The sequence below is a fragment of the Zosterops lateralis genome (assembly GCF_965231275.1).
Source record: "Zosterops lateralis genome assembly, chromosome: 24".
Taxonomy (NCBI): Eukaryota; Metazoa; Chordata; class Aves; order Passeriformes; family Zosteropidae; genus Zosterops; species Zosterops lateralis.
The window spans coordinates 3,982,046-4,007,760 of record NC_139784.1 but is presented as its reverse complement, the minus strand read 5'-3'; the positions used below and the strand labels follow the sequence as shown (position 1 = coordinate 4,007,760).

General features: G+C 58.2%; 3 protein-coding genes across 3 annotated transcripts; all 3 read right to left on the bottom strand.

The window, feature by feature from the left end:
* Positions 1-1,039: 1,039 nt before the first annotated feature.
* RAB5C (RAB5C, member RAS oncogene family) lies at positions 1,040-12,818 on the bottom strand. Its single transcript, XM_083877647.1, has 6 exons — positions 12,729-12,818; positions 4,540-4,781; positions 3,350-3,501; positions 2,944-3,066; positions 2,132-2,225; positions 1,040-1,742 (listed from the first exon to the last, which is right to left on the bottom strand). Exons 2-6 carry the CDS (start codon positions 4,703-4,705, stop codon positions 1,627-1,629), a joined length of 651 nt encoding a protein of 216 aa, XP_083733773.1. The 5' UTR covers positions 4,706-4,781; positions 12,729-12,818; the 3' UTR covers positions 1,040-1,626.
* A 616-nt stretch (positions 12,819-13,434) lies between these two features.
* On the bottom strand, positions 13,435-22,838 carry KCNH4 (potassium voltage-gated channel subfamily H member 4; the record flags this gene model as incomplete). The annotated part of the gene is made up of 16 exons (XM_083877712.1): positions 13,435-13,936; positions 14,022-14,101; positions 14,188-14,291; positions 14,422-14,789; positions 14,875-14,922; positions 15,858-16,072; positions 16,177-16,426; positions 16,774-16,973; positions 17,170-17,364; positions 17,490-17,697; positions 18,008-18,165; positions 18,365-18,608; positions 19,509-19,651; positions 19,801-19,932; positions 20,070-20,303; positions 22,763-22,838. 16 exons carry the CDS (start codon positions 22,836-22,838, stop codon positions 13,475-13,477), a joined length of 3,117 nt encoding a protein of 1,038 aa, XP_083733838.1. The 3' UTR covers positions 13,435-13,474.
* A 519-nt stretch (positions 22,839-23,357) lies between these two features.
* HCRT (hypocretin neuropeptide precursor) lies at positions 23,358-24,595 on the bottom strand. The gene is made up of 2 exons (XM_083877380.1): positions 24,485-24,595; positions 23,358-23,946 (listed from the first exon to the last, which is right to left on the bottom strand). Exons 1-2 carry the CDS (start codon positions 24,551-24,553, stop codon positions 23,503-23,505), a joined length of 513 nt encoding a protein of 170 aa, XP_083733506.1. The 5' UTR covers positions 24,554-24,595; the 3' UTR covers positions 23,358-23,502.
* Positions 24,596-25,715: the final 1,120 nt, after the last annotated feature.

The window sequence follows — 25,715 nt, the reverse complement described above, 5'->3', positions numbered from 1 at the left end:
AAATACAGCACATCTCCATCCACAGCCTCTCCTGAGCATGGATAGTGCTGCCAGCAGCACACATGGTAGGGATGGAGCTGCAAGGGGCTACTCCTTCCATATTGACTCCAGGTGTCCCAGGGTTTGGGGCTCTCATAGTCCATGCAGCAGTGACAGGAGAACAGCTTCTTCCAAGGCCATCATGCTCCACGGACAGAGGCATTGTGTTCATGGATTCTGGAGCACCATCCCAAGCCTGTCCCACTGCAGAACGGAGCACCTCCACACACTCTTCCCCCACCTCTTCCCAACTTGAATGGTAGAGTTTCCCCAGAAGTATCAAGCAAGGAATAATTCCCACAATTTCCCTCAAGCTTCCTCAAGCACACTGGAGCCAAGTGAACACCTGCAGCATCACTGCTATGAGAGCAGCTGTGCAGGAGCAGCTGCACGGCCCAAGCTCAGGAGCCCCATTTCTCCCTCCTCAGGAAGGGCCCCATTTCCCTACCAAGGTGTGAGACATACCAGGAGCAGCACAGCTCAACCTCCACCAGAATTGTTGTGCTCAGGTCCAGTCCCTGCTGCATTAAGAAACATGAACATTGTTCTTATGATAGGTTTATAAAAATTTTGTTTTAATCACACAAAACTGAAGTTTGTGATGAAGACTAAGTCAACAGTTCCTCTTAAATACCAGGATGCATAAGACACTGCATTAGGCACTAGGCAGCAGCCAACATCAGTTAGAGTCTGGCAACAGAAGCCATTTAATACCTCCCTTCATTCTTTGTGGAATTACAGGCTTTTGCAATACATGTCATTCCCACCGACAGGTTACCCAAGGTTTCCCCCACCCCACCTCTGTACATCAGTAAACCTTGTGTATTCCCACCAGAGCAGGGTTAACAATATTAGTGGCATCACAACCATCAAGAAAAGGACAAATTTCTATACAAGATTTTTTGCAAAAGTTGCAACAGGATTAGTGCATTACGACAGAACCGAGAGAAAAGAAGAGTTGGCATGCTGGAGTCCAACACAAAGAAAGACAACAGGCAGCTCGTTGGATGTACTATATTGACAAGATACTGATTGGTTACATGGAGAAACATACAATACAAAATACAGAAGAAACCAGTTTTGCTTCCCTCTGCCCCACCCCAAATACTCATCATTGATTTGGTCAATAAGTGGCCCAAGAGCCGGAGTTTGTCTCTAATGCTACAGTTTAGTGGTTGTTCTGGGCGCATCATACGGGATCAGCCTCAGCTCTTACAGACAGGGAACTTTAAACACGTGTCCCAATATCCCTTTGTTTCCCATAGTGAACTACAGTGCTGTGGGACCTGGGTGCTGCTGGCCTCACCCGCGGGACGGCCACGCTGGCTGGGCAGACACCAGGTCCTGCATCCACCACCACCAGGAAGAGGGAAGAGCAGAAGTTCATATATTAAAAAAGTGACTTAAGACTTAGAATTGAATTAGTATTTGTACAGAAAGGTGCAGGTGGAAGAACTCCCTCCAGCCTATGATCAGAAAGGGATGGAGAATCACAGCGGCGCTGGCAGCAGCCGCCCTACGGTAAGTGCGATCGTTAGCGTGGGTTCCAGTCACATCCTCCAAGGGCTCGCGGGCCGGAGCAGCTGCTCAGTTGCTGCAGCACTGGCTTCTGCTCGGCTGGCTGCTCTCCTGAAGGTCCACCACCCGATTCCTGCCTGGGCCACCAGGAGCATTCTGGGGTTCATTTTTTGGCAGTTTCTTGGCTAGAAAGAAACAGGATGTTAGCAGGGTCCTCCAGAACGGCCAACTTCCTCCCACTGCACACCCCAGGCTGGGTTCAGCCTGCTCCAGCCTGAGCCCTCATCACCATCAGAGTTTGTGACAGGACAAACATGCAGTTTGCACTGCATGCCAAACCAACTCATCCTTGGCTCTGGCTGGCATCAGACCTGCTCCCATCTCCACCACCACTACCAACACAGGGACAGGGAACCAGCTTTGCAAGGCTAAGGCTCCATGCACTCAGGGAATGACCAATCACGCCAGTCTGGCAAACTGGACATCTGCCCCAGTAGGAGCCACCAGCCCTGGCTGACACAGGACCCGCTGGGGCTGCAGTGCTGGCACTCAGAGCCCTACACACAGGCCATACCTATTGCCATGAAGATTTCATTCACATTCATTGCTGTCTTCGCTGACGTCTCCATGAACAGCAAGCTGTTGTCATCTGCATATGTTTGTGCATCCTACAAACAATCACATCAGAGTGCTAAAGGCAGCCTGCCAGGAGGCCCAAGCAGACTTCATGCACTTCACTTGTCAACACTCTAACTGCTGGAGAAACACTATATCCCATCTTGGGCCAGAAATTTTCTCCCCTGTCCTGGAAAAGCCAGGGACATGCTCCACCAGCAGCCCTGCATGGCCAGTGTCCCACAGCTGAGCTGAGGCACAGCTTGACTGAGCCACATGCACACACAGTGCCTGGGAGCTGGGTCAGCTGGGAGTGTGTCACCCATTGCAAGGGCACCACAAGCAATCCTGTGTGAGGGCTGGGTAAGAACCTCTCCTGAGTGCTTGCCTCAGACAAAGTAAGAGCTGTGAAAAGCAGAGAACAAGCTAAGAATGATTCCTCATGTGTCTCGTACCCAGAATATGCTGTTTCACACCCTGCAGACATCCCACATGAGTAAGGCAGCAAAGGAGGCTGAGGACAGAAACTTGTGCTCTGTGGGCCTCCTCCTCCACATTCACTGGGACTTTCACCAGCCAGGGCCACATGTGCTATGACAGAAGCAAGGGAAGGGCAGGGCACAGACCCTGCTCAGTGGCATTCTGCAGTCCTCAGCAAAAAAACTCACTTTCATTCTCCCTCCAAGCATATTTTACATAGCCGCCAACTCCCTCACTTAAGCAAGAAGATGCTTTCCTGACCTGCAACAACTTCTCTAGATTCTCACTCACCTGGAAGTCCACAGCTCTCTTGTTAGCAAGGTCTGCCTTGTTTCCTGCTAGTGCAATTACAATATTGGGGCTAGCCTGCCTCTGCAACTCTTTCACCCAGTTCTTGGCTCGTACAAATGTGTCCTGGAAACAAACAGGAGGCAGCAGTCAAGAAGGGCAGCATGTAGGAATCCACAGGGCAGATATGATTAGAACAAGGCTTTCCTGTGAGAAGTGTTCTGCCTCTGCAGCACTTGGCAGCAGGATCCTTTATCAGCTCACAGCCTTGGCCAAAGCTGAGGGAGAAGCCGTGAGCAGTTTTCAAGAACTTGGCACCCACAGCCAAGTACCTGCAGGGCTCTGACCCAGACACACTCTCAGGGCATCAGGAGCCTCCTGGCAGCCCCCCAGCCCTGCCCACACTCACTGTGTTGGTGATGTCGTAGACCACGATGGCTGCCTGAGCCCCCCGGTAGTACATGGGGGCCAGGCTGTGGTATCGCTCCTGCCCCGCCGTGTCCCAGATCTCAAACTTCACCGTTGTGTCATCCAGACACACTGTCTGTGTTAGGAAGGCAGCTGCAAGAGAAGGGGTTTGCCTCAGCTCCAGCAGGACAGGGCCCAAAACCAGCGCAGGAGCTCAGAGCAGCTCTGCTGCCACATGGGAGCAAGCTGAGCCCTGGAGAGGCCAGTGCCACTGGCTGTGGCAGCTGCAGCTCTGCTGTGTCACACTCCCTGCTCACAGGAACCAAGAACCATCACACAGTGACAGGAAGGTGGCCCAGAGGGCCCAGGGAGCAGCTGGCCTCTGGAGCATCCACACTGCCAGACCCTCCCAGCAGCCCCTGAAAGGGATCACGCAGTGCAGTTGTGGCACCACCATGGTCAGACCTGAGGAGCACCGGTAACAGCACCAAACTCAGCCACATTCACTTACATCACACTCCCCAGTTTAGTAACTGGTTGTTTTCTTGTCCCAGTGAGTCTCACACCAAGTGTTACGCTCAGCACAAAGGCACAGGTCTCAGATACAGACTGAGGCAGAGCACTGCCCTCCACAGAGGAGAATTAGGCCCTGCTTGCCAGAAAGCCACACTTCCAGCTGTGATTATTCCCTGTACAGGTCAAAGAGGGACAACTCAAGCCTTTCTCAGGACACCCCCCAGTATTGCTGCTCAGAGACCCACGTGCCAACCAGCCTTTGGTTGATTGGTGATGCTGTGCTAATGATTTCAAGCTAATAAATTACTAGACCTGAAAGCAGTTAACAGTATGAGGCTAGAAACAGCCCCAGAATCCCAGGTCATGGTCTGAAAACATAATTAAGGGCTGTAAAGGAAGCTGAAGGCCTCAGTTCCAATTAGAAGCTGGAGCTGAGGCACAGGAAACAAAGCCTCAGAAGCAAAGTGTGGGGTTGCCATAGCATTATTCTCTGCTGTGCTGATCATTACACCAACAAACTAATTGAGAACCAAGAGTTAAAGCATTAACTGTTTGGCTCTATTTATAGCAAAAATCCCAGACCAGACCGAAATAGCCAGCCTTGCTTCTGACACCCCAGACTGCCCCAGCAAGGTCAGCACCTCCTGGCCACAGGCATCTGGAGTTGGCACTCACCTCCAATTGTGCTCTCCTGGTACTCATGGAACTGCCCCTTCACAAAGCGCAGGACCAGGCTGGACTTCCCCACCGCTGACTCGCCCAAGAGAACAAGTTTAAACTGGCAGATTTTGTTCCCAGCAGCTGGTCCATTCGGTCGGGCAGCTCCACCTCGACCTGCCATTGTGGGCTAAGTGCAGGAGTGCCGAGTTAAGGATGCTGCAGGTTCTGCACTGGATCCACCTGTAGGCAGGTTGCAACTGGAAGAGGAGGTCAGAGTTAGTGACACGCTCGGGGACCAGCTGTACCAGTTCTAGAGGGTGGTTTGATCTGCAGCCACCATCAGCACAGAATGATGGTACCTTCCCACAGTGGAAAGTTATCAGCTGTGAGCACCACAGAGCAATTCCTGCCAGGCAGCAGCCCCTGCAGCAGGATCTGTGTCTGCAGAGCCTCCCTGGAAAAGAGGTAATGGTAATACAAGCTCTCCTCCCCACCAGTGGGCCCTCCAGCACTTCCACCCTGTATGGATGTTACACACACCTTGCCAGGGTGAGGCAGGTAAGGAGCACCCAGCACACAATGAGTGTTATTAGAACTTTGTCTATTCAAACAGCAATTACTCAGTTCTCAGAGGTAACTGAGGTTGACCTTTAGCTCCCTCCTCCTTTCCCCAGTTCACAAGGAAGCAACTTCAGACTACCAATGCTATGCAGAGCCATCCCAGTGCTGCAGTGGCAGGAGGTCACGAGGCATTGGGACAAAAGGAGTTTCTAGAGCTGTCTGTTTGTCCTGAGGCACTTACACCACAACATTCTGCACCTCCCAGCAGGCCCAAGGACAGCCCTGGAGGCAGGGAGGTGGTCTGCTTACAGGGGAGGCACCTGAGGATGTGCCCACCTCAGAAAGACACCTGACAGCAGCTGCTCTTTGGGCAAAGACAGCCCCCTCAAAAAACTGACAGCAGCTCCCCCTCCAGGAATCACCACCCAACCTGATCCAAACAGAGGCAGCACCTAATGCTCCCCACACCCATCCTGCTGCCTCAGCATCCTTATCCCACAGCATTCCAGACCATCAGGCTACTGGCCACGTTCCTCACGTGGACTGCTCAAAGCCAGTGTGAACAGACAGCATCCCCTGGGATCAGCATTGCCAACCAGCCCCCAGCACCAACCTCCCGAGTGGTGCAGAAGCACAAAACCATGGCAGGAACAGCAGAACAAGCTGATTTGCATCCTGAGTTACCCACAAGTGAATCCCAGCTCCTCCCTAAGCACCAAGCTCTGCAGCCTGCAGAGAACAGGAATGCTTTCCAAGTACACAGTTACAGATTTAGGCACATTTCCTGTACCCTTCACAACTCCCACTTCCCTGTGGATGATAAATGCTACAGCTGATTGCATCTGCTCTGGATCATCACTTTCCCTTCTACTCTCCTAATGCAGGCTGTTTATTGAAAGAAAATGCCCCAAAAGCCAATTTCTCCTTGCCTGAGAGTATCCCCAAAGAAACCATGCATATCCTGCATTTTCCCAGCAAATATTAGCTATCCGTGAATAAGAAGTTTAAAACGGGTTGAACTGGAGTAGAGAGTCCTGTGGAGAAGGCTCAAGCCTGCTCAGCACAGAGGAGAGTTTCAAACAGCTGCTTTCCAGGGAAAGGCCTGTCCAGCTCTGACTGCTTGAGGTTACTTTAACTATGCGTCAAGTTTAAACAATCCAACTGTTTGATAGGGAACCTCCAGCTATTTCAGAGCTACTGTGGAGCCTGGGAGTGCCAGAAGCTGGAGAACATCAGCAGCTTACACAACACAAAGCACTTGAGCATACACTGACCTAGAGACACCTCACCTCGAATTGCTCTAACCAGGAGGCAGTTGGGCACCAGCAGTTAAACCAGTACCAGTCCCTGGAGCTGGCAGGTAGGACAGAAACCAAGAGGTAAAACTTCTGAGTGCTGTAGGATGATTCAGAAGCCAGACCTGTGAAGCCGCTGCTCTGAGTCCAGTCTTGGATTAAGCAGTGAAGATATTGTAATTCAGAGCTGAGTCCTTGAATGTAGCACGGTCAGGACTCCCTCTTCTGAGAAAGGGCAAACACTGACAGGATGAGAAAGCCTGATATGAAACAAACCAACAACTGGCTTTGCTGGAGGGTGAGGGAGCAGCTTTGGCTGCTCTGGCCAGGAGCAGCTTGGTCACTGCCAGGTTCAAGAGGCTCAGAGGAGGTCTGCATCCCTACCAGCCCAAAGAGACGCCCACCTTTTAGAGTTTCCCTTCTAAACAGAACTTGCAAGGGAGCAGCTTTGGTTTAGCCTTGTATTTATAACTCCCTGGGCAGTCTATCAGCTCCACTGCTGCTCCAGACCAACATTCTGCACAAATACTGTGTGAATCACAGTCTGTCTGAGTTATGGCCTCCCGAAATCTGATAGTGGTAATTCCCAGAGCAAAGCAAGGAAATGAGCTTGTTGACATCCTCAAGTCTCAGCCTGACCTATATTTCAGATATTGATGCATTTTGCCATCTGGTTGTGCTACATGAACTCCAAGAGAATTAGGGGAGCACATCCATGTTGAGCTCACTGTGAACAGCCACTGGTCACTGGGCAGCTGCCAGAGCCTTGACTGCTCCAATTATAGAGAACCAGATCATCATCTAAGGATGGTCTGAGGCTTGGATACAGGATTAGATGGCTTCATGTTCACATGAGAAGTTGCCATATCTTTCAGATGTCTGAGTGGAATTTAGAGACCCTAACTCGTCACTGATGGCCTTGGACTACAGACATACATACCCAAGACCTGGATGACAGGCTGATGGTCACAGGAGGAAGCAAATAACTGAAGGAAGTGCCCACCAATGCTCCGTGGCAGGACAGGCACTTTCTACCAATGCCAACATGTCTGAGGATTCCAGTCAGACGGAACTCAGCTCTGCAGAGGGAACAGGCAGCTGAACTACACAGACTGAACCTGTGCTAGATCGGCCTATACCCACCTGTGGACACTAACTTGAGGAACAGGGATTGCTTCCTGCTGTATGAAGCCATTTCTGGTGCTTGAGGAGCTGTTCATCCTCCCACCTCTCCCAGCACTCACCCCTTCCTGCTCCCCACGAGAACCCCAGCACTGACACTCGAGCCACGGGTCAGGCAGACCAAAATAACCACAGCAATACCACACAGACAAGGGAAAGCAGCTGAAGTCCCAGCTTGTCCCAGCCTGCCATGCTAATTCAAGCTGTCAAGGCCATGAAAAGGAAGGACATGGTGGGGTACTCGTGTAATTAAGATTAACAAGCACTAATTTTCCTACTAGTTTCTTTTAACTAGTGAAACACAGCACTTGGGAGATCACAAGACCCATGAAAAGGCTCATGCTGGTTTGTTTACCTGCCCTACCCACCTCCTGTTCACTGAGGCACGCACAGGAGCTCTGCATCCCACAGCAAAAGCACCGATTTTTTTATTGTGAACTCTTAACATAGTTTCTTGTTTGCTTTGAGATGGAAGTCAAGTACCAATCCCTGATGCTGTCCCACAAGTGACAGCTCCAGGTCTATCACTTCTGCAGTTTGTGCTCCTCCAGCCCCTCCTCTGCCTGCCAGGGTTTGCTGGAGGGGGCTGTACACAGCCAGGAATATTAAATTCAATCTGAGTGCCCTAAATGAGAAAGCACATGCCATGGCTGCTGCACTCTCTACCTGTCCAAGTGCACGACCATTCTCCAGATATCTCAGGATGTTGGGAAACAGCACCAGAGTCCATTTCAAACAAACCTACCCTGGACAAGAACACAAATCTGCACAGGGGAATTATGTCAGAGCCCCCTGTTAACCCCTGCAGGAGACCCCACCACAGGAAACTGCTCATTTAAGGTGTCAGAAGTTGGAGAATCTGATATTTTTGCCCTATGTTCACACAGTAGCAAGGACTACACTGAAAGCTGAGGATATTTAGAAACCCAACCCTGAAGACTCTGGTTACCCAAAGGACTGCTGCTGCTCTCAGCTATGCAAGGAGTTACTTCACTGGGGATTTGTTGGCTTAGAACCAAAATACTCAAGACAAAAGCCCCAGTGAAGTATTTATCTCGTTAAATAGCTGACAGCGTTACATGAATTCCTTGGCAAAGGAAGCCCTGAAGTTACCCAGTGGTTTTGCTTCATCTCACACTGCACGGGCAGCTGGCCCAGGGCTGCACAGTCACCTTCAGGACATGGACTCTGGAGAGACTTCCATGAGCAGGACCAGCAGAAAGTGTGGGTCCCACCAGAACCACACACAGACCACACTAGCACAGCATGGAACATCAACTAAATATTCCAACTCATCAATATGATTAATAAGAACAAACTTCCTGAGCCTGACTGCAGGAGGGTCCAGGCTGCAGAGAAAGGAGGAACAGACACAGCTGCTGCAGAGGGGAGAAACCAGGAAACACTCAACCTACAGACCTCAGTCCCATCAAGTTTCATGAGTTTCAATGCTCTACCTTTCCACAGACAATACTCTACCTTCCTACCTTTCCCCTCCCCAAAGAAGGAGCCCTCAGTGCCCTGACCAGCAAGGATGTAGTCTGAAGTTCAGGAACTGCTCTGAACTGGGCCACTCTCCACTTCATTTGGCAGGAGCTGCACTAAAGCCCTGAAGTGCGGATTCACAGAGCCAAATCAGCTCAGACAGCAGTTTCAGCAGCATTCCCACGGCTGTGACTAACTTATGATAGTGTAACAACTTCTCTGTGCAGTCCCATATCCAACATTCACAAAAACTTGGACACGCTCATCTTAATTTAGAGCTAAATAGGATTTCCATTCTAAAGCTGAACTACTCATTCAGCTACAGACCTGAACTAGTATCAGCTCCTTCTCATGCAGTTGATACACACATCTGTTTCCTGACATTTGCACATCCATGGCCTCTGGACCAGCCCCAGCAGCCAGCTGTTTTCCAAAGTAGCTTTTCCAAAACAACTCCATCCTCAGGGATTTCAAGGCCACCATCCTGCTGTGACTGTGACAATCCCTGCAGCACAGACTTCTGTGGAAGAGTTTTACATCACCTTAATCTCCCATTAGCTGCCCGCTAGCTCCCTGTCCCACAGTAGCTCCCTCTTGGAGCCCTCACCCACTTTCAGTCATCCTTGGCACAGCCAGGCTGGAGGATCAACTCACAGATGCAGCCTAGACTGATTCAAATGGAACAAAAGCATCAAGGTTTTTAATTCTTCGTTAATTCTGTTTAAATCCTGTTCCTGATACTGATTCCTGTTCAGATAACCCTCAACAGACACAGCTTCACTTTGACCAGACACTCAGCAACACATGCCTTGGAGAGCACTCACTATTCAGTCAGCAAGAAGGCAACATCAGCAATGCAAAGCAGCAAACTGCCACCTGCACTGCAAAGAATCTGTGACCTTCAGAATATCTTTCCCAGACTGCACAAAGATCTCCCGCCTCAAGCAGCTCCTTATTTGGAGCACTACCAAACCAAAGCAAACATGAAAACCAGTGTTTTCTTATCTGTTTATGCAGGGCTGCTCCAGCAGCTCATCCCTGAGCTGCAGGGGAGGACAGCACTCCCCCCAGCACTCAGATGAATTTTATACCTCCCCAGTACTGTCACATACAGGAAGGTTCCCTGTTTCTGGCCACTGTCTAGAGTGTTTTCAGTGCTATTCCGACAACTTCTCAGGACTTGCATAAGAGGCTGCAAACTTCATACCCCAAGGGAAGAAAACAGCTGACTCCAACATTTCTACATTCTATCCTCTTTAAAGTCTGCTGACAGGAATACTCTGGGCTACACCCATTTCATTAGAAGCGTTCCCATTTCATTTCCTGTGTCTGAAAGCACTCGGCATTCCTTCCCCCTCCCTCTTCAGGGAGATTCCATGACCACCATTCACTAACTGTGCAGCAGCTGGAGAAGTTTGGATCCAGAGCTGATGACTGGCAGGGCCTAGAGCAACCCTCGAGCTGATCCCTCTGAGATGCAGAAGAGCTTTGCAGTGATGGAGATAATCCCAGTCTCAGCACAACAGTTGGGTTTGGCCAAGCACACACACATCACCAGACAGTTCCTTTACACACTGCCCAACACGTCACTGCTTTCACAGGAAAGCAAAGTGTACTCTACTAATGCAAAGCTAATTTAATATAGTAATTATTTATTCATGTATAATAATTTATTAATTATTATATTAATAATCCTTATTATATTCATCTCCACATGCCAAGCCAGCCTTTCCCTCATGCTCTCCAGTAACTCAAACCCTCTCCAGGAATCCATCTCACTTTCCCTGGGTTGTTCCATCACCTGAAGAGGCATCAGCACCTACTCACAGAGCCTACAGGGACCCCCCACTGCCTGCACAACCTGCAACCAAATATCAGCTAAATCAGCCAGAGCATCTTCAAGAAGATGTAAAAAGATTTTTGGTGTGAAGGTATTGACTGTTCCAGTGAATTGTTGTCACTCACGAGTGGTCTGAGGTGATTTCAACACTGAGACCCAGGTATGACCCCGAACATTCCTGTCCTTGACCTCCCAGATCCAGCCAGGCTCCTGCTTTCCTGCTTGCCTCACTCCAAGAATGCATCAAGACCAACATTGTCTTGCAGCTGCCTACAGGTGCTACCCTGAATTCTTAGCCTTTTTCAGACATAGTTCTTTCACCTTATTAACCAGGTGAGCTGAAAAGAAATGTCAAAGACTTTCAGACTCAAGGCATCAGTGGGTATTTCCAGGAAGCTCACTCAGACTTCATGGCATGTCAAGGCAACTGGGCTGAGTTTGCTTTTTTGGCCCCAGCCAAGGCTCAGAGGCTGCTCAGGAGCCCCAGCAGAGCACAGGCCTGATGTCAGGCTGTAAACAGGGCAGCTCAAGTGTGCTGACCCTCCACACAAAAAGCTAAGAATAGCAGATGCAAGTTGTTCCACAGCAGACTTAAAATAGTCCCTCGACATATTCCACTCTCCAACTCCCTTACGGGACTGAAAACAGCCAAGGTCAGAGCTCCAGCAGCCACATCTGAGGTCAGCAACTAAAGGTCAGCTGGGCTGGGGTCAGAGCTGGGCTGGGCTCCTGGCAGGTCACAGCACCACCCACAGCCCCTGCCCAGCCCCAGGAGCTCTGGCAGCACCTCGAGCATCTCCAGGAATAAGGTCCCAGCAGTTTCCCGGGGATTTAGCAGGGCAAACCTGTTGCTCACACTCATTCCTGGTGCAATCCCACCAGGATCCCACCTCAATTACACACCAAGGTCTCTCCTGCTGAGATGGAGATCCCAGGACGGCCCTGCTCAAGATTCCCTTAAAGACAAGCCACAAAATGTCCTTGCAGCCCGTGGGCCTTGCTCAGGGCCCTACAGCACCATGGGTTTGCTTTCTCAAGGGCCCTCGAGGGGCACAAGGCTGTGCCTGGCACCAGCACATTGTACTTGCAGTGACCCAGGACAGTCTCCCCTGGAGCTCGTTTGCAGCAAATCAAGTCACCTCCCTCATTTCAGCAGTTCCCGGGAACCCAGCTGGGCTTCCCACCTCCTGGAGTTTCTATTCCCACCTCAGCGGCTGAGCAACTACCACAAAATACGATCTCACCATGAAAACGCCTTCTGTCCTCGAACCACACCTTCCCCAATCGCATTCAACTTCCAGCCAGTCACGGCTGTGACAAACGGGAGCTCCCGGACAATCACCCGGTACCGGCGGCAGGTGTCGGCTCCCGCGGGCCGCTCCCGCTCAGGGCCAGCCCGGAGGAGCCTGAGCCGAGACCCCACAGCGCCGCCGGGACGTCTGCCCTGTGCCGGGCCCCCCACCCAGCGTGGCTCCCCTCCCGTTACCGCACACCGGCACCACCAGGCCGGAGCTACCGGTGCCCCGCGGCGGCGCCGCTCCCCCGCCCCGCAAGACACGCAGGGCCCCGCTAGGCCGGAGCACGGCGAGAAGGGAGGGTACTCGGCCACCCAGAGCCCCCGCCCCACCGGCGGCGGTGGCGCCCGTCCGGTCCAGCCCCAGCATCGCCCCGCCCGGCACAGCGGCGCCACCGAGTCCCCGCTCCACTCCCGTCACGGGGCCCCCGAAGCGGCGGGGCCCGGCTGCCTCCCTCGGCCGGGCGAGACCCCCGGGAACGGGTTCATACCCTCGGGACGAGCCCGGCTACCTCGGGACCAAACGAGTGGCCGCGGCCCCACTCACCGCCCGCAGCGCCGCTCCCGCCGGTGCGTCTCACAGGCCCCGGCCCTCACTTCCGCCTTTACCCGTTCCGCTTCCGGACCCAACCACCCCTTCCGCCCTGCGCTCACCGCCCACAGGCAGACACAGCTGTCAATCACCTGCCCCCGCCCCACCCGCGCCGCGCCCCTTGGAGAGCCCCGCCCCAGTGAGCTGAGCGTGACGTCATGTCACCCCGCGGGGAGTGCTGGGAGTTGTGGTCCGGGGGCGTCCCGGCGCGACCGGCCCCGTGAGGGACTCGGCGGGGGGGCCCGGACAGGGCGGGGCGGCCGCGGGCAGAGACTCAGCGGAGCCGGGGCTGGAAAAATAGAGCCTTTATTTCTCAGTGTTGCGGGGAGCGTGGGAGAGGCGGGGCGGAACAACACGAACAGCAGCCGCGGAGGGGCGGCACCGGCTGCGGCCCCCGGGCAAACCGGAGACCCTCCCGGAGATCCCGGCGGATCCCCCCCGGGCCCCTCCTCCCGCCAGATCTCCGCCGCTCCCGGCCCCGCGGGTCCCTCAGGGCTGCCCCGTCACATCCCACGGCCCCGGGCAGCCGGGGGACCCCGGGCGGGGCTGCCGGGCCGGGCCGGGCTGGGCTGTAGGAAAGGCCCCATGGGCCAAGAGTATAAAACCGTATCAAAATCCCTGCGAGTGTTCGGAGTGCGGCGCCCCGGGCAGGGTCCCCGGGAGCGGAGTGCACGGCGAGGGTCCCCCCGGTGCCCGCGGGGTCAGTGCGAGCTGGCGGAGCCGGACCGCGGCTGCGGGCGGGAGCGGGGCCCAGGCCCGGCCGAGCAGCCGGGGAAGGAACGGGCGGAGCGCGGCGGCAGCGAGGGCGGCTGCGAGTCCGAGCCCCGGCAGGGGTCGGGGCCGGGGGGGTCTCCCCGCGGCGGGCGCGGCCCCTCGGCGCCCACCCAGGGGTGCAGGGCGGCGGCGTGGGCTGAGCGGCTGCGGACCGGGCAGCGCTTGGCCCGGGGGCTGCCGCTGGGCGAGCTGAGCGAGCTGGGGGGCACCGGGGGCGAGGAGGGCACCGGGGCGGCGGGCGGTGGCGGCCGGGGAGGCGGCAGGACGGTGGCAGGCAGGCGGCAGGGGCAGGGTGGGCGCTGCGGGGCGCCCAGGTGGCCCTTGAGCAGCTCCATCATGCTCTGCAGCTCCCGGCTGAGGTGAGAAACCTCCTGGTTGAGGTGGTTGATCTGGAAAAGGACAGACAGCAATGAGCACCGGCCGGTGTCCCCGGGGTTTTCGGGGACATACACCCACCTGTGGTCCCCACCACACCTCTTGGTTGAGCTTGCTGATGTTCTGCTTTATCTCCTCTGCCTCCATCACCAGGGCTGGGCCGGCTGTGTCGGTCCCTGCTGGGGAGGGCACAGACGGCGGTGGAATGCCCTGCCAAGCCCCCAGGGCCAGCGCTCTGGCCTTGCCCGGCAGCTGCTGGCAGTACCTGAGGTGGGGGAGTCCCTGGCCGCGCTCAGCGGTGGGTCCGTGCTGAAGCAGAACGTCTGTGACTCTGAAGTCCCTCCGTTGTCTTCAATCCCATCCACGACTCTACAGCAGGAGGAAGTGAGGGATGCTCAGTGTCACCCCATCACCTCTCTGCCACCACACAAGCAGCCCCCAGGGCCTCTCGCAGCCTGGCTGGCACTAACCCGCAGCCACCGGCACCTCCCGGCCGTACCTGGGGCTGAGGTCGGGCGGGCCGTTGGTGTGCAGGGAGGGGATGAGGAGCTTGCCCGGCCTCCTGCCCAGGCCACCGTCCCGCTCCAGGAGCCGGGTGTCCCGCCGGCACTGCGGAGAGGAGCTGCGGCCGCGGCTGCCGCGGGCTGGGGAGGGGCAGTTGTGCCGCAGGGCTGAGACCTGGCACAGCTCATCGCCCAGGAGGCTGCTCAGGGAGCCGCGGCGCACGGAGCTGCTCAGCGCGGGCAGCAGCAGCTTGCGGCGGGAGGTGCTGGCGGGGGACTGCTGGAAAACCTCTTCGGGCTCCTCCTCATCCTCCACAATGGAGGGAAGGGGCTTCTCCGGGGCGGCACCGCTCTCCGGACGAGGCTGCGGGCAGGGAGGAGGTCAGGACTGGTCCCAGGCACAGCCACCCCTGCCCCGTCCTCCCCCATCGCCTCGGCAAGGGACGAACCTGTGGCGCCTGCGGCAGCCTCGGGGACCGGGAGTAGCGGCAGAGCCCCTGCGGGGAGAGCAGACGGTACCGGCTCAGCAGCAGGAGGGAGCCCCTGCACAGCTCCACAGGGACCAGTCATGGGCCTGCAGGCCCCCAGCCTCTCAGTGCCCCCCTGGACAACCAAGGCTTCCCCAGCCCCACACGTCAGCCGCAGTACCAGCCTCCACCACCCCTCACCCACTCTCCTTCCTCTGCTGCTGCCATGTCAATGATGAACTGCCCAACCTCAGCCTGAGCATCCTGAGCCGGAGCAGAGGCTGCACCCCAAATCCCAGCCCTGGCTCAGCCATCAGAGCACCAGCTCTGTCTGGAGCCTGCAGCCAGCTGGGGAGAGTGATGCAGGTGCAGAACGTGGTGCACACTCCCGGCATTCTCCACTCTTGCTTTGTTTACACTCCTCCTGTATTCGTGACATGGTGGGTCTTGGTAGGGCTGTTTGGGATCTAGAGACTGACCTCCCGCACCACCTCCATCAGGTTCAGAGGGAAGCTGGGTACCAGGGTGATGCTCCAGAGGAGGTCCAAGCCTCTCTCAGCAGAACCAGGGAAAGAAAAGTGTAGCAGAGCTATTTCTGCAGCAGAACATCTCCCTGGATGCTGGAGCCATCAGCATCACCAGCTGTGTGCTGCACTCCAGGGGCTTTGCCCTGGCTCTCTGTCCTGCAGTACCACCCCAGTTCTCTCTAACCCCATTTCCAAGCCTTCCATCTACCTCAGCCTCCTGCATTGCAAATGCTCTTTCTGCCAATTCCCCGGGTTGCACAGAACCAGGACAGGACACACCTGCATGCCGGGGTGGCAGAGCTGCAGCCCCCGCCCCAGCCCTGGAGCCTGGGGACTGCAAGCAGGGAGTGCACAGCCTCCCCTTCCATGGCCACACACAGCCACAGCCCTAGAGCCATGAGGACAGGAAGGGGCCTGAGAAGGAGGACACGCACCCACCTCCATCTCGCTGCCCTCCCGCAGGTTGAAGGTCAGGTCCTGGTGGATGTCAGCTGTGAACTTGCTGGCATACTCAGGGTAGAGCTGTAGCACTTCACAGAGCCCCCGCAGCCCAATGTGCTGAAGGTCACAGTAGGTCAGTGCCTTCACATCTGCATTGGTCTTGATCACCTGGTCCGTGCTGCACAGGTCAGCTCCAATCAAATCCCCTTTGCCTGCAGGAGGGGACCAGGGGTGGGCTAGTGACACGAGCCCAGAGCCCCTCACTCTGCTGGGCAGCCGGAAGGGCTGGGGCAGAGCCCACACCACCTGCCCTCACCCAGGATGGCCAGGACCACGTTGTCCTTCAGCACCTCGAGGGAGCCGGAGCAGACGAAGTAGTTGGCCTGCAAGGCGTCTCCCTGGCGCAGCAGGTACTCCCCCGGGGCACAGAAGGAGGTCTTGATGTGGAGGGAGAGGGAGCGGAGGCAGCCCCGGCTGGCCGTTTCAAAGATGGGCAGCTGCAGGATGTCCTTGTTGAGGTGCATGGCCACGTCTGCGCGCAGCTCATCGGGGAAGTCGTGTAGGAGCTGGGGAGAGAGGAGCAGGGGCTCTGGGCACAGGGGTCAGGGAGCAGCGAGCAGCTTTCCTGCAGCCCGGCAGCCCCAGGGGGCAGGTTCTCCTCCGGAGTGGGGAATCTCACTGCTGAGCTGTCCTGGTGTCTCAGCAGTGCTCAGCAGTCCCGACTGGCAGAGGCGGGCCCTGTGGTAATCAGCTGCTTCTGCTCTGTATGCCTGTCCTGCTCCCCGTGCTGGCAGGAATTTGCCCCAGACCTGCTCCCTCCAGCACCACTCTGAGCCAGCCCTGCCAGCCCCATTGCTCCCATGCTCGGTGCAGGTCGGGGCTGGAGGGGGCTAGCTGAGCCACCACCTCCTACCTCATTAGCATCAATGCCGTTGTTCACCGACCAGGTGGTCTGGAAGTACTCCAGCATTCTCTGCTTGAGCTGCTGGGGCAGGTGATGGACGCGGATGAAGTCCTTGAGGTCCTTCATGCGGGTGTGGTAGAGCGAGCGCCGGGAGTACATGCGCTGGATGATGGCCGTGACATTGCCAAAGACAACGGCGTGCATCAGTGCTGGGGACAGGAGGGCAGCCTCAGGCCCAGTGAGGGGCAGCTGGGGCCACAGCACGGGGGGACAGCTCCCCAGATCCCAGCCCAGGGCTGTCTCACGAGGTGTACATGCCCATCACCTCCCCCAGTGCCCTGCCGGGGACACAATGCTCTGGCAGCCCGAGGTGAGTGCCCTGTCCAGCCCCGCTGCTCTCCTCACCCCCGATGAGCATGGTGCAAATGGAGAAGATCTTCTCGGTGTCGGTGTTGGCGCAGACGTTGCCGAAGCCCACGCTGGTCAGGCTGCTGAGGGTGAAGTAGAGGGAGGCGATGTAGGCGCTGCGGATGGAGGGACCCCCCACTGAATTGTTGATGTAGGGAGCCTCCAGCCTCTTGCCCAGCTCGTGCAGCCAGCCTGCCAAGCACAGCCCGGGGTTAGCATTTGCAGGAGCCAGCTGTGAGGGTTGCACCCCTGGCACTGCTGCCCCACAGCACAGGGGGAATCCCAGTGCTCCGAGCGTGCCTCCACTCCACGCTCACCGATGTCCCAGGTGCGGGGGTCGTTGCTCTCCAGCTCCTTGCGGCCGATGACGTACCAGATGCAGGCCATCCAGTGTGCCAGCAGTGCAAACATGGACATGAGCAGCGTGAGCACCATGGCGCTGTACTGTGAGTACCGGTCCAGCTTCTGCAGCAGCCGCAGCAGCCGCAGCAGCCGCACCGTCTTCAGCAGGTGAACCAGCGAGGTCTGGGGGGCAGGCAGGAAAGTCAACCCCGTGTAGCTGCAGACAGGGAGAAGAAGAGACCCCAACACCACTCCCGGGGCAGGAACCCTTTGCCACCCCCATCACTGTCAAGAGGGTCATGGGTTACAGGGCAAGCCAGAGGCAGCTCATCCCCAATCAGTCTTGCACCCCTTGCCCAAGACCCAGCAGGCAGCCAAGGTCATGGCTTGTCAGGGCACCAAATATCCCCAGGAGATGTGGGTGTTGAAGAGGGGCAGGGAGGTGGGCAGTGGCTTTGCTGTTGAAGGCTGTATTTGTGCCAGCAGCACTCACCACGGTCACATTGAAGATGTAGAGCAGATCGAAGGGCAGAGCAGCAATCAGGTCCACAAAGAACCAGGTGGCCACATAATGGATGCAGATGGAGCGAGGGTCGTACACAACCTGGCCCGACTGGCTCACGTATGTTGTCCGGAAGTTCAGGATGATATCTACCCCAGGAGAGCAGGAGCAGCCCTCACCACCCCTTCTGTGGCTGGCAGAGCCACAGCCAACATTGGTCTCACTTCTGGTGTGCCCAGGACCAACAGCAGGGGCACAGCAATCCCAACCCCCCTCTCCATCCCCCTCATCCCTGCCCCACCACATCCTCTGTCCTGGATCAGTGCTCAGCCCTGCACACAGACCTACCCAGGATGAAGAGCATCTCTACGGCAATGTCGCTGACAATGGTGCTGCGGGCAGCTGAGAGACTGTCCTCTGTGCCCGTGAAGCAGACATTGTAGGGGACAGTGATGGCCACGTAGAAGGTGGCCAGCAGGATCAACCAGTCCCAGAGCGCCTTGAAGATGCTGTAGTGGAGCAGGATGAAGCGGGACTTCTGCACCGAGGCCACCTTGTACTCAGGGATGGATGGCTTGTTCTCAAACACGTTCTGCAGGAGCAAACATGAGGTGGTACAGGGATGGAGCAGGGGCCATCCCACATGAGGGGTGAAGGCCATCACGGCCACCCCTTCCCCTGAGTCCTGCCAACCAGCGGGTACCCCTGCTGCCGGGGTGATGACACCCTTTTCCTGCACTGCGGTCACCCTCAGAGATGGGCACAGAATGCCCGATTACAGCACATCAATTCACACAATGTCATTGCTATTAACAGTAATCCCCTGGCAATGCCAACTGCTGCCTGGAACCATCTCAGGTGCCCATTCACATTCTGGGGCAGAGGAGGGAAAAGGTGAGGGCAGAGCCAGGGCCATTCCACCCAAAATACCAAAATTCAAAACTGGTACACTGATATCCTTTGCCTGCTCATCAGCTCTGGGACCTGGCAGCTCTCAGACCCTCTTTCTGTCCCCACAACTGCAGGTGGTGCCCTGTGCTGGGCACAGCAGCCATGCAAAGGGGCTGGCACAGGACTGATTCTGGTCCCTGCCCCATCTGGCAGCTCCACAGCTCTGGCACCCTGGTAACAGCACTCCCCAGAGCCAGCACGGCTGTGCTCAGAGCCAGCACTGGGGTTTCCTGACAGGGAGTGCATGAGGAGAGGCACAGCTCTGCCAGAGCTGCCAGGTCTGCTGTCTCAACGACAAGCTCTGGGCACCCACTGGGTTCTCCTGCTGCCAACCAAACACAAGTGCAGCCTGTCTACAGCATGGCTGCCAGAACTGGGGAGCATTTTGGTACTTGGCAGGCCAGGGAGGGATGTGCATGGGAACAGCATCCCAATGAGGCTGGGCTGGGGGCTGCTCTCAGGAGAGCTGCTGCACTGCCAGTTCACCACAGCCCCAGGATGGGAGGCACTGGGCAAAACTGAGGGTCCTGCAAGTCCTTACACGGTTGATTTTCATCTCGCCACGGTCCCTCCGGACAAACTGGCTGCTGAGCTGGTGCAGCATGGTCCGGCCCTGCCTCCGTGCAGCCCTCAGGCGTGAGTTCCCAGGCTTCTTGCTCTTCTGCTTCTCACTCCTCTGCTTCTCTGCAGTGGACAATGCATGCTGAGTTAGTGAGAGTGCTGTGGCATGGGTGAGCATGTTCCCCACCAGGGAACAGGGAACCCCTTTTGCCACGTGCCCACTGCACACACTGCTCCCTGAATCCCATCCCCATTCTACAGCCATGGCTCACCCTCCTTCTTGTCACCAGGGTAGCTCCTGCCTCGGCTCTCTGTGATGTCCTTGAAGGAGAAGAGGAAGAGCACCACCTCCCCCTTTTCATTCTTGATGGGCATAATGTCCAGCAGGCACCAGAAGGCAGCTCCTGGATGGAGGAGAGAGTTGGTAAAGGCAGGGCAGCTTCCTCCCCGCTCAGCAACTTCCCCCCAGGGCCATGAGGCCATGATGGGGCCAAATCCCAGCTGGAGCTGGGCCAGGGACCCAGCCCCTTGTGCCACTCACCACTCTTCTTGTAGAAGCAGACCTCAGTCTGGTACTCCTCCCTGCTGTCCAGTGCCTTCTCGATGTTCTGCAGGATGGGCTCGCTGGTCTCAGCCCCACAGAGGAAGCGGCAGCTGCAGTTCTTCTGCATGACCTCAGTGCGGGCAAAGCCAGTGAGGTCGCAGAAGCCATCAGAGCAGTAGACGATGGGGAAGCCACAGCGGCCCTGAGCGTTGGCCAGGATGAAGTTGCTGTCTGAAAGGAGATGCAGCTGCCCCCGAGGCCTTGGGGACACCTCAGAGGGCACGAACAGCAGCCCAGCCCTCCTGGAGCCCCACGTGTCTCTCTGGGAAGGGAAGCCAGATCTCCATCTGGCTGCTGGCTGCCCCTAGCTGCTCCCAGGGCTTGCTCAACCCCTGTTCTGCTGCCCCCAAAGCCCCAGCCTGGGCAAGACCCCAGCCCCATATACTGAAGGGGAAGGAGCCCGGATCCATCTCCCGGCCCCCATCACCCACGCGAGGCAGCTCACGCCTCCCCCTCACCATCTGCCACTCCAGCTCCGCCGGGGCTCAGGGAGCTTAGTGGGAACAGCAGCTCCCAGCTGGGCATATCCAGCCCAGGGGTGCCCAGCTGTGGTGCTGAGATTCCCCAGAGGTGTGGGGTGCTGGGGCACCAGCTGAGAGGGTGGGATAAAAGTCATGAGCCCACGGGAAGTCAAGAGCCAGTGCCCAGCTGCCATGAGCCAGAGATGAACTACAGCATCCTCGGCCTCTCAGCAACACAGAGCCTCCCCAGCATCACCCAGTCCTGGCAGCGGGAGGTGGCACCAGCCACAGTAAAGTCCTCACAAGCCTCGTGCCCTGCCCATTCACAGAACAGCTGTTCAGCCCCCCAGCTCCCAGCTGTAGGCCCTGCCCCACAGCGCCAGCAGGACAGGTGGGCTCATGTTAGCAGGTTGCCAAGGAAGCAGGTGTGCAGCTGGCATGGATTGTGGTGGAACCCAGCGTGGGCAGACCAGGGTATTCCCAGCCCCAAAATGGTCTCCAGTAGTGGGTGCCCAGCACAGGACCCTTGCACCACACAGCCAGGATCAGGCAGATGTGCTCTGCCCCCTCTCACAGAAGAAAGGAGCCCACAGTGATGCCAGCACCTGCACACCATGGGCAGAATGGTGCCAGGGCAAGGCAAACGCAGCAAGAGGCTGCAGGAGGGAAGGGAGGCAAGTGCAGGCAGCCCTGGCTGATGGGGGTGCCGTGGGGCCACCACAGCACAGCTCAGCCCAGGATTAGCTCGGAGAAGCAAAAATAGCCTGAAGCTGTGACTAAGGCCAGATTTTGGCTCTGGGAAGCTGGGATTATGGTGATATCCAGGATGTGTTATTAGAACAGAAAACAAGGGTTTGCATTTGGGAGTGGCTCACTGAGCTGGAGGATGTGGCCCTGGCAGGCTTGGCAGACCCCAGCCATGGTGGCCAGTGTGCCTGGCTGGGTGCCCCGGGGCCCAGAGCAGTGGCTGCCAGGGAGAGGCAGGGTTAACTCCCCACGGGGTATCACTGTGTTAAACCCCTCTCCATGGCAGATAAAGCCGATAAGAGGCACATCAAACCCGCAAAGCCCCACACTGTTTAAAAGTGCCCAGAGGTGGTTGGGCAGCTTTGGACAGGGGACTGCCAGGGCACTGGAGGCAAAGCCAGGCTCTCTGGGGCAAATTCCCAAGGCTTTGGTCGTGGTGTTGCAGGCAGCTTGCCCAGGAACTCTTCCCTTGGAGAGCCTGATCCAGGAGCTCTGCCCCTCCAGAGGGACAGTGGGATCACCATCATGAGGCACATGTGGCTCTGCCCTGTCACCTCCAGGCACAGCTCAATCAGAATCAGGGAAGAGAGATTTCTCACACATTGCAGCCCCAAGGGTAACACGCCAAATTTCAGCTTCCCTGGGCAAATGATCCCCTGTGCCACCAGAGCTGCCCCGTGTCACTCCAGGCCAGGAGACAGCTCGGCATCACAGCAAACACACACTCCAGAGTGCTCCAAATGCCTCGATAGTGCCCTGGGAGGTGGCTGCAGGCTCCCAGTGCCATCTTCATGCCAGTCACTCCCAGCAAAGGAGGAGATGTTTAGCCATGCAGGCAGCTGGCCCGGGAGACACCTGCTCCAGGTGTTTTGGAGGGGAAGCTGAGGTCAGTCGTGAACACGGCCTGTCCTCGGGTGGCTTCGTGGTGCAGGCAGTGCTGGAGCTGCCGTGTGGCACTCGGGCATCACCATCCCGGCTTCAATCCATCCCGGCCCCGGCACACGGACACGGAGAGGAACTCAGGGCCGGGGACACGGGCACCCCTCGGGCACGGGACGGGACAGCGCGGGGGCCTGGGGATCCCGGGACAGCCCGGGAGTGTTGGGACCGACCGTGCCCTCTCCCATCTCCCTCGCCCCTCCCGCAGACAGCGGGATCTGTCCCTGGTGCTGAGCGCGGCTGCGGCGACACCGAGCGGCCCCGGGAGCGGGGAGAGCATCGCGGGGGCGGCCCGGGGCACGGGGAGTCCCGGGGCACCGAGCCCGGATACGGGACAGTCCCGTACAGCGCGTGGGTGGCCTCAGCGGGTCCGCGGGGCCGGGCCGAGCCCTGTCCCGTTCTCCGTCCCCTCCGGGGCATCCCCCACCCGCTTTCCCCCCACGCCGCCGCCGCGGTCCCTCCCCGGTCCCGTCCCAGCCCTACGTGTGCCATCGAAGCGGGTGGCGATGGTGTCCAGGAAGGTGTTCTGCGGCGCCAGCAGCCCTTTCATCACCGGCATCGTCCCGCCCGCCCGGCCGGCCGCCGCGGGGCTGCGGCGGGGCTGCCTCGGCCGCCCCCGGCCCCTCCGCAGCGCCGCGGGCTGATCCCGGCCCGCCCCCGCCCCCGCCCCGCCCCGGCACCGGGAGGGGCCTCGGCACCGTGGAGCTCGGTCCTCCGCCCGCGGGGAGGGCGGTTTGGCCGGGGGGGCTCCGGGCTGGCGGCGGCAGGACCCGCTCGGCACTGGAGCCGCCGCACCGGGAGCCACCGGGAGCCTCATCCCCGGCCCTCCCGGCCCCACGGGGGCTGCAGAAGGAGCAGGACGCGGCGCACCTCAGTTAACCTTCTGTCCTGGTACCGCACCCAGGCAGCTGGTTCCCCGCACGCCTCAGTGCAGGTGCCGCAGGTGAGCCCGGTCCGAGCACGGCGGGGGAAGGGACTTGCTCCAGCGGCTGCCCCGGCGCTGCGCCCGCCCAACCCCTCCCAGAGAGACAACAGAGCCGGGTGACATCAGGCTACCATTTATTGTAAAAGGCCGCGGTGCCCGCGGTGCCCTGAGCAGGCTGGGCCAGGACCAGGGCTGGGAGGAGGTATCTAAAAGTGCTATTTACACTGAGCTCCGGCTGTGTGTCCCCGGAGTCCATCCTGCCAGGGATCCCCTCTCCGTCCCGCTGCCCCCATCCCATTCAGTAAAAGCTCCTTGCAGCTCCCTGGGCCTGGCTCGTGCTCAGGTCCTTCCCTGAGTGTCCCTGGCACTCCCTGGGGCCGTCAGGGCTGGTGTCAGCACCTCGCGGCACCGCCGTCGGCTGGGCGACCGTGCCCGCAGGGCAGCCCAGCGTGTCGTGGCAGGCGGTGCCGGGGTGCTGCCCGCGCTTGCCCATTGTGAGGATGCCCGCAGCGTGGTTGCCGGAGCCGTGGAGCAGGCGGTACAGCCGGCTCTGGAAGGCCAGGGGGACGCTCTTCCTCTTGCCCAGCGTGAGGATGCCAGCGGCGTGGTTGCCCATGCCGTGCAGGAGGTCGTAGACACGGCAGGAGCAGGTCTTCTGCCGGCAGCAGTGGGGCAGGCTCTGCCGGGCAGCGGCCAGGGAACAGAAGAGGAGCAGGAGCAGGAGGCAGGCAGCTCTCCGGGACTGCCGGGACAACGGGCAGCGTTAGAGCAGGGCAGCGACAGGGCAGAGGGGAGGGACTGCACAGCCACAGCCCCAGGACTGTCCCCGCTGCTGTGCTCACCGGTGTTTCAACTCCCCCCTGCCCTGGTTGTTGCCGCAGGGGTCCAGCCCCACACCCGAGGTGCACCTGGAGCATCACCCTTGGGTGCACGGCCAGCACTCTCACCTGTGTTCCAGCCAGCAGCCAGATGTGGGTGTCCTCACCGCACCCCTGCCCTGCTCCTGCACACAGCAGCTGTGGCAAACACCTTCCCTTCGCTGTCCAGTGCCATGGGACAAGCAGTGAAAGCGCCCATGCTGCAGGCATTGCATGCCCAGCTCCCTCCCAAGCAGTCCCCTCATCAGCTGCTGGCTACAGTCAGGGAATCCCAGGGATTTGCTGCACACTCGGAGCTTCCCAAGAAACCGGCCAGACCCTCCCACACCCCCAGCCCTACATTCCAAGCTCCCACCCATCGCTGTTCTCTTGTCCCCAGGGGCTGCAGCACCCCAGCCCCACCTTGGTGTTGGGCACCTCCATCCTTCCTGGGGTCTTCATGTGGCCGAGCGGCTCTGGGGCATGTCCCATCGGGCAGCCGACAGCGCAGCACCCTGCACTGCCACTGCCACTTTATAGGGCCCAGCACAATAGTGCTGCCAAAAATACCACTGGGGCAGAGGGAGCAACGGGTCTCTGGGAGACATGGGAGTGCCGTGGCCGGTAGCCCGGAGACCGTCCAGGCCTTTCCCCTCATTTGCAGCTCCCCATTGTGAGGGTACTCGCTGGATGGGGTGCCTGGCACTAATGAGGCCATAATTGCCCATGGGCCGCGCTGCTGGGCTGGCACAAAGGGGATGAAGGTCAGCGCTGGCCGGCTCCGGCTCCGACAGCAGCGCAGTGCACCAGCCGCTGCTCAGAGCCCCATTAGGCTAATTAACCCCCGAACAAAGGGGTGCCAGCAGCTGTGTATCTCCCTGACTGACGTGGGGAGCCGTCACCCTGCGCTTGGCTGGTGCCAGGGAGGGAGAGTGCCACCAGGGTCCTGTACCTGTGCCATCCTCCATCCCCTTTGGTGACACTGTCCCATCCTGGTCCTGTGCCTGGAACAGAGGGAGCCACAGGGCACCAGGGAGGGTCTTGCACTCTTTATAACACTCCACAGCCCCAGCCCAACCCCAGACCATCTCCAGCCTTTGCTCGTGCTGAACTCCTTTGCCCTAGGGGATGAACCCAAACATTTCCCTGATGCCAGAAGCCACATCTGCTGTTCAGGGACACCCTGGCCCCCCATCTGCTGCAAGAGCACCTCCCAGTCCCTGTGTATAGTGGAAACCCCAGGAATGCTATGGAGGTAACAGAACAGCCAGGATCCTTCCTGCCAACCAGGTTTTCCCCTAGGCTGGTGAAGGCCAAGACTGCAGCCCTGGGGAGAGTGGGCAGGAGCCCAGACCTGGGGCTGCTTTTCCAAGTGGCATCTGACACAGCAGGCTGGGGGTACATGCACGTGGGCACTGGGGTACCAGCATCCCCACTGGCCCCTCAGCAGAGTACTGGCACCAGAAGCAGACAGAGGGGATGGATGAGTCCTCTGGGAGCTTGGCGGGGCAAGAGGGAGCAGGGACATCTCTCCCCAACCTCTCCAGTGAATTCTGGTGCAAGCCCCTCAACACAGCAGAGCACAGGCACCCAGCCTCACACACGCTCCCCAGGCAGGCTGGGGCTCCCTGATCCCAGCCCCTGCGGCCAGGGG